Below are 7,472 nucleotides of genomic sequence, written 5' to 3' on the forward strand. Positions count from 1 at the left end.
TTATATTATATTATATTATATTATATTATATTATATTATATTATATTATATTATATTATATTATATTATATTATATATAAAAACCAGTTATTTAAGAAATGTTTCCCAGTTGATTGAAATCCAGATCTATACCAATAATGTTCTGAAGATTTGTCACTGAAGATGTGAAAAGCAATGCAGGAGGGTTAGACCATCCCTGGATTCCTTCAAGACCCAGCTAAAATCCCTTCCTCTACTGGAAACCTACCATGATCTTTCTTAATTTTCACGCTTTCCCTCTGTTGAGTATTTCCACTCTATCCTGCATACAACTTGCTTGTACATAGTTGTTTATATGTTAGCTCCCCCATTAGACAATAAACAACTTGAGAGAAGAAGCTATCTTGCTTTTCTTTTTATTCCTGGTACTTAGCACAGTGCCTGACACAAAGAAGGCACTTAATAAATCTTTATTGACTGAAAGCAGGAAAATCAACACACTCTGTAATTACTATATCTCTTAAAGACTTTAGCTCTAGTGTTGTTGTTCAGTCCTGTCCAACTGCTCTTCATGCTCTCTCTCGTCTGGGGTTTTCTTGGCAGAAATACTGGAGAGGTTTGCCATTTCCTTCTCTGGCTCATTTTGATAGATGAAGAGACTGAGGCAGACAGGGTTTAGTAATTTGCCCAGAGTAAATAGCTAGTAATTTCTGAGTCTGGATTTGAACCTAGGTCTTTCTGACTTCAGATCTTGCCCTCTATCTATTTTGCCACCTAGCTTCCATTTGCTTTGGTATCCTAACAGAATTCAAATTCAGAAGATCACATTCTCCTGACCTAAATTCTTTCTTAACTTACACACTGGATTTAATATAAAACTTCAGTGAGTACCTAGTAAAGCCATTGGATTTCCACCATTAAATTCAATAAGCATTTTTGTCTTAACCCTTACCATCTTAGTATCAATCCTAAGACAAAAAAGTGGTAAGGGCTAGGTGATCGAGGTTAAGTGGCTTGCCCAGAGTCACAAAGGTAGAAAGTATTTAAGGCCAGATTTGAACCCAGGAACTCCTGCACCCGGCACTCTATCCACTGTGCTACATAGCAGACCCTCAATAAGTATTTTTGAGTGCCTTTTGTGTATGTGTAGAACACTGTACTAGACACTAGAAACAATTCCATAATGACCAAGACACAATCTCTTCTTCAGTCATCTAAGTGTTAGTCTCGCCTTCCCACCACTGACTTCTTGGGAAAATATTGGTTTTTCCATTAAATAATTTCACCTCAAAAGACACCAAATTAAAATGAACATGATCATTCTTCACTCACACTTTCCTGTATTCCTTAAAGAAAAATTCTCAGAATCTGTTTGCAGTCAGGGGACCTGAATTTGAATTCCAGCTCTGTGGCTTAATATCTGTGTGACCCCAGATAAGTTGTTTAATCTTGTCAGGCCTCGGTTTCCTCTTCTATTCAAAGAAATAGTCAGACTAGATGGCCTCTAAGGGCCTATCTCTATCTGGATGATCACCTCAGGAGTCATCTAATACAACTTTTTAAATTGAAAGGCCATTGATATGGGATTTGGATCAATGTCCTTCTTCTCTGAGTACAGATGCAAGCCACCTTTTCATCGACAATGTTCTTTGCAACATATGGTTTTCAATTATACCCCCAAATTTCATTTATAGACACATTAACACTTTCTTTGTACAGTCATATCAGTCGTTTCTGGCTCTCCATGAACTCTTTTGGGGTTTTCATGGCAAAAATGCTAGAGTGATTTGCCATTCTCTTCTCCAGCTCATTTTACAGATAAGGAAACTGAGACAAACAGGGTAAAATGACTTGCCCAGGGTCACATAGCTAGGAAGTATCTGGGAATGTATTTGAACCGAGGTCCTCCCAACTCCAGGCTTGGCAATCTATCTGCTGTGCCACCTACCTATACTTCTGCCAGATCATTAAAGATAATGAATAGTGGACAGAGTGACAGGTCTGGAGACTGATGTCCTGGTTCAAATTTGACCTCAGCCACTTCTTAGCTGTGACCCTGGACAAGTCACTTAACCCAAATTGCCTAGCCTTTATCATTCTTCTGCCTTAAAAAGGATCTTAATATCAATTCTAAAACAGAAAATAAGGGTTTAAAAAAAATAACGAATGGGTCATCCTAAGCTTTCAAAATACCTAACCCACCAGATGATAAATTACTATTTGCCCTCAAAATTAACAATCCATCTATTAAATAACATATCCAATTTGAACCTGAAGAGCAAAAGAACCAAATCACATACTTCAATGGGGAGGAAAAAAAAAAAAGACAAAAATCCCACCGCTTGAACGCTGTCTTGCTGCCGTCAGTGTCAAAAGGGTCATAAACCGAGATACAAAAGTGATATTTATTCTCCACGCAAGCCAATTCAACAAATTAAGCACCTAATACAGATGAGGCTCTGTCCTAGCTCCCCTGGGAGATACCCTCTGTACAGGCCTTCTGTTTCGTGTCTCCCGCTCCCCAGATGAACTGAAATGACTCGGTCACGTTAAGACAAGCCATCTATGCTCACTCGAGCCACCGAGTTTTCAGCTTTTCCTCATCTTCTTTGCTTGCTACCACTTTCAAAAGTCTCATTCTACGGCCACTTCTAATAGCTCACAGGGCAGTAACAATAAATCTAGCCTACAGATATGCTAGTTAATTAATTATAAACAGAGCTTGTTTGCATTGCCTCAGCCTTGAAATTAATACTCTGGTCCAGAGTACAGCACGAAGAGTATTGACACGTGCCAGACCTTCTCAGCAACTGGCAGAGGTTGGTTTTTTTTGGTTTTTTTTTTTTTTTGCAAGGATCTGCCCCTATTTGCTAACGAACAGGCAGGACAATTTTGAATACACCATCCTGCCTGAGTCAGTCTGTAGTTGACGAGGGGCCAACGTCCTCCATTCTCATATTCGCTGGGATGTCTCAGAAGCTCCTGGCTTCCAAGACTGATCTGGGTGGAAAATAGCAACGGGAAGCAAGGACATCGACCTCTCTGCCTAAGTGATCTCGAGCTAATGGGACTATTCAGACCGTCGTGTTTTCGGATGCAAAGGCTTTGCTAGTGGTTCTGATACTCTTATTTAGAGAAGCTGTTTACAGAAGGCTCTTTCCAGACCTTGTGGCACTAAAAGTCTCCATGCCTCCTGAAGCTCTAAGTTTCCCATCCTTGTCCTGAATGACCAAAGTGATGAAAAATGTGGAGAAATAAACTCTGGTTTTTAAGCAGGAAAAAAAAAAAAAAGCTACTTCCAGAGAGCAAAAAAGGTGGATGTCTGAAAAATGGAAATCAAAAGTAAACTATCTTTCAAAGATCATCAGGTCCAGTTTTTCTGCTTCTGTGTAGTTAAGGAATTTTTTAAAACTACTTAGGAATGCAGAACACAAGTTAAAGGAGAATTCTTTTTTTGTTTTAAACCCTTACCTTCTGTCTTAGAATCAATACTGTGTATTGGTTCCAAGGCAGAAGAGTGGTAAGGGTGAGGCAATGGGATTAAGTGACTTGCCCAGGGTCACCCAGCTAGGAAGTGCCTGACGCCATTTGAACTCAGGACCTCCCATCTCTAGGCCTGGCTCTCACTGAGCCATCCAGCTGCCCCTAGGAGAATTCTTAACCTGGAATCTGTGAGCTCCTTAAAAAAAATTGGAAAACATTCAAAATAATTGCTTTTCTTTGTAGTCCTGTGTACTTTATGTTATGCATTTATAACTTCAAGAAAGTATCCATAAGCTTTACCAGATTGCCTAAAGGGTCCATGATATAAACAAAATTCAGAACCCTTGCTCTAGGAGAATCAATAATTTTTGTAATTGTTAAATAAAATTTTTAAATCTCAGTTTCTCTGCTTTCCTGGGTAGGTTTCAGCCCCTCCTTGAAGGTTGCCATAACAACACATCATCAAATGTTGATTTTACCAGAAATGGCACAGCCAATATTAGTATCAATTCCTTCATTCTGTTAACTGCTTCTTTGTAACACAGAAAAACAGTTGTTTGAGAACTAAATGTTTATTCTTACTGCTGGCCTATATTTTAAAGAAAAGAGAATCTTGTCAAAGCTCTGTGGTATACACTTTTTCTAACTCTTGCCTTCTGTCTTAGTATTAATTCTAAGATAGAAGAGCAGCAAGGGCTAGGTAATCAGGGTTAAGTGACTTGTTCAGGGTCACACAGCTAGAAAGTATCTGAGGCCAAATTTGAACTCAGGTCCTCCTGACTCTAGACCTGGCTCTCTATATACTGTGCCATCTAACTGCCCCTGTGGTATGCATTTTTAAGCAATAGGAATTGGGTTTAAGAAAGAACTTAAAAACAAAACAGCACTCTAGCCTCAGTGATATTCCTTAAAAGTACAATGCTCATTGCTGTTCATAAGATCATAGATTTAGAAATGCAAGAGATGGGGCCATTTAGCCCAATTAATCCTTTTTTCACATGTGAGGAAACAGAGACCATGGGAATTTAAATTACCTCCCCATGGTCAGCAATTAATTTATAACAGTCTTTGAGATTAATCTAGGGCAAGAAATTCTACAGAATGGTGCATAGCAATTCAGGATAGAACAGCATAAATGAGAATTTATAACCTTTAGGCCAAAGAAGGGCCTTAAATCTCACTTAGACCAATCCCCCTCCCATGAGAGATCTAAGGGCCAGAGGGGATTCAGTGGCTTGACTAAAATTATCCCATAGGGATTGACTCTCAATCCTTCTCATGGAGTAGTGCATAGAACTTTGATCTTTGAGTCAAGATTTGGGTTTGAATCCTACTTCAGATACTAGCTAGTCAAGTCACTTAACCTCCCTGGGCCTCAGTTTCCTCATTTGTAAAATGATGGAAGCTAGACATCATGACTTCTTGGATCCTCCAAATTTATGAGCCTAAGATTCCCAGCCCAATTTGCCTTCCATTAGACCAAGTTCTCATGGTACATCCTCCAAGATCAGTCATGTTAAAATGAGCCAAACAAATTGGTTTTTCACATTAGTTAAGAATGCATTGCATTTATTTCCCTTTAATATTCACCTCACCACTTGCCTATATAGAATATTCTAAAGAAAGTCAAAGCAAAAAAACAAAACAAAAACAACCAAAACCAAACCAGCCCACCCTAGAATAGTTCTCAAGAAGATGTAACAGCTTCTGTGGAACCCTTTAGCCTTCCAGAGAGGTAAGATTTCCTTTTCTCCACAGCTACTGTGAGTGTTCATGGGAGTCATACATGTCCAAACAGAACATTTGTTACCAATAAAAGCAAGGTCCCCTAACCCGGCATTGTACCTTCTGCTCCTCTGCCCTCCCCTGCCTTCTCTAACAGTAGACAATTCATTTTGTCCATTCGCCTCACCGGCCACACAATTTTTATGATCTCAGCTTTCCTACCTAACCCTCTCCACCCCCCACTCCCAACCTAATATTATTCTTTCAACCCTCTGGCATGACTCAGAAGAAACTTAGTTGATGTAAAAGAAGGCTGTGTATTCCCTTATCCTATTCACCATGAACAGATTAATAATCAAAGTTAGGGCCAGCCAAATCAAGACAGGTGGTGGTCTTGGAGGTCAGAACTGTCAAGAAACGTGAGTACGTTATGCACAGAGCTACCCGAAAAAGAGAAAAACATGCTGAAAAGTCAGGTTAAGTCCAGAAAAATATTGCCCTCTAGGGTACCCATTACTTAAAATGTAATTTTTATTTATAAAACCATCAGCAGCTCCAATTTCCAGGAAATTAACCAACTCATTACTTAAGACCTGGTCAGCTAAGCCCCTCGCCATGCACAAGGAGCTCCTTTATCAGAGTTCTCAAACTGTCTGTGGACTAGCATATTGTAAAAGGAAACTTTCCCCCTCTCTCTTCAGTTCGAGTAATTAAGCCAAGGGACGCATTTATAGCCTACCTTCCTTATGCCACAGGAAAGAAAATGGAGACAAGTTTATCCCCGGGACCTCGTTCCAATCCCTTCTGTATTCCACGTTCTTTTTCTGTCCTAAACAAATCTTGATTCCATGAAATACTCTATTCCTCAAGTTTGCTAAAAAGAGATTCCCTTGTATACTCATCATTTATTTTCTCTTCTCCCCACATCAGAAAACTCTTAAAGAAAAGAGTGGCAGGGGGTGGGGGAGGCAGCCGGCCAGCAGCTGCCTGACAGCCTACGGGCACCAGGTACCGCCAGTCTTAAAGGACCACCTGCTCTCACCGTTTTTACCTCGGCAGTGGGCAGTTTGCAGCAAAAGACAGCCAGCTGTCTTTTGATTCATCCATAACGTTCGAAAACGTTGGAGCTATACATTTCCCATCACCAGGAATTTTACAAACATCATTTCATTTATTCTTTCTAGTTATTCTATTACTGAGCAATAACTAAAATACCTGTAAACCTGTCACTTTCCCCATCTCGTTCTATGCTGAAATCTAGGTCAAAGCTGAATGTTTTACAGCCGGAGATTTTCTTTCCAAAGGGAATCTCGCTTCACATCGACAAAACCGCTCACAAAAGAGATGGAGAATTTTGAAGAGATGCTATTTAATAGGTCATTTACCTGAGAGAGGGCCCTCCTCCCATTCTTCAGCTCTCTTAATTCGGTTTGTGGCAAATCCTACACAGGCATATACTCCGATGGCAAAAATGAACAGGGAGAATACCTAGGGAAGTAAAAGACCAAACTGTCAAGCACATTTCTAGTTGGTTAGAAGTCGAGATCTTGTGGCATTTAAGGATCATCACATCATCACAGCTCAGTCCTCTAGCTTTTCAGACACATCATTCAAATGTCATTCTGTTTCATACGTTCAGAACTCTGCAAGGCTTGTTTAATTAAGCCAACTGAGCAGAAAGCCTTTCATTTAATAGCATGTCCTTCAGGAGGCAGTGGAAGGGTCTCCTTCCCACAGAAATTCATTCTCTTGCCCCCTACCTGGTGTGACTGGAAAGCGTTTCTCTTTGCCATGGTAGAGAATTCTTGGAAAGCCTTTTTTGCTGTGTGTTGTTCTCTATTTTCTCTACACTGAATGCCGGGCTCTTTGCTCTCTGAGTCCAGTCTATTAGCTACAACTAATCCCACCTGGGGAGGTTGACAGGCTCATTTGATTTGCCAAGGGCCTGATTTCATCATGGTTCACTCACAAATCCCAGCTCTGAGTACAAGAGGCTCCCAGCATCATCCTTCTTTTCCCCTCCCCCTAGCCCTTCCCCCCCCCACACACACACCATACACATACACACACAGACACACACGCTTTTATGTGGTTTCCTCTGGCAACACGAGGTTTTCTAATGTTGCTGTGGCCAATAACATTTCATGTTCATCTTACTTTCCTCACAAAAACACGGGGAAAAAAGAAACCAAATGTATTTTATCCGATAAAAGTGAAACAGGGCTGGAGAAAGCAGAGAGGTTTGGTACCAGTTTCAGGCTTTGGAGATTTACAATGTAGTTATT

At 40.3% G+C, this 7,472-nt stretch overlaps 1 protein-coding gene across 3 annotated transcripts in view; it reads right to left on the reverse strand.

Moving 5' to 3' along the window:
* Positions 1-7,014, reverse strand: part of ENPP2 (ectonucleotide pyrophosphatase/phosphodiesterase 2) — a 131,622-nt gene extending 124,608 nt beyond the window's left edge. For all 3 annotated transcript variants that reach the window (XM_044668930.1, XM_044668923.1, XM_044668916.1), the window contains exons 1-2: positions 6,948-7,014; positions 6,573-6,675 (exon numbers count right to left, since the gene is read on the reverse strand). In XM_044668930.1, the coding sequence (XP_044524865.1) occupies positions 6,573-6,675; positions 6,948-6,980 (136 nt within the window). In that variant the 5' untranslated portion in view covers positions 6,981-7,014. The remainder of the gene's footprint in view (positions 1-6,572; positions 6,676-6,947) is intronic.
* Positions 7,015-7,472: the final 458 nt, after the last annotated feature.

This window comes from Gracilinanus agilis, chromosome 1 (assembly GCF_016433145.1).
Source record: "Gracilinanus agilis isolate LMUSP501 chromosome 1, AgileGrace, whole genome shotgun sequence".
NCBI classification, from domain to species: domain Eukaryota; kingdom Metazoa; phylum Chordata; class Mammalia; order Didelphimorphia; family Didelphidae; genus Gracilinanus; species Gracilinanus agilis.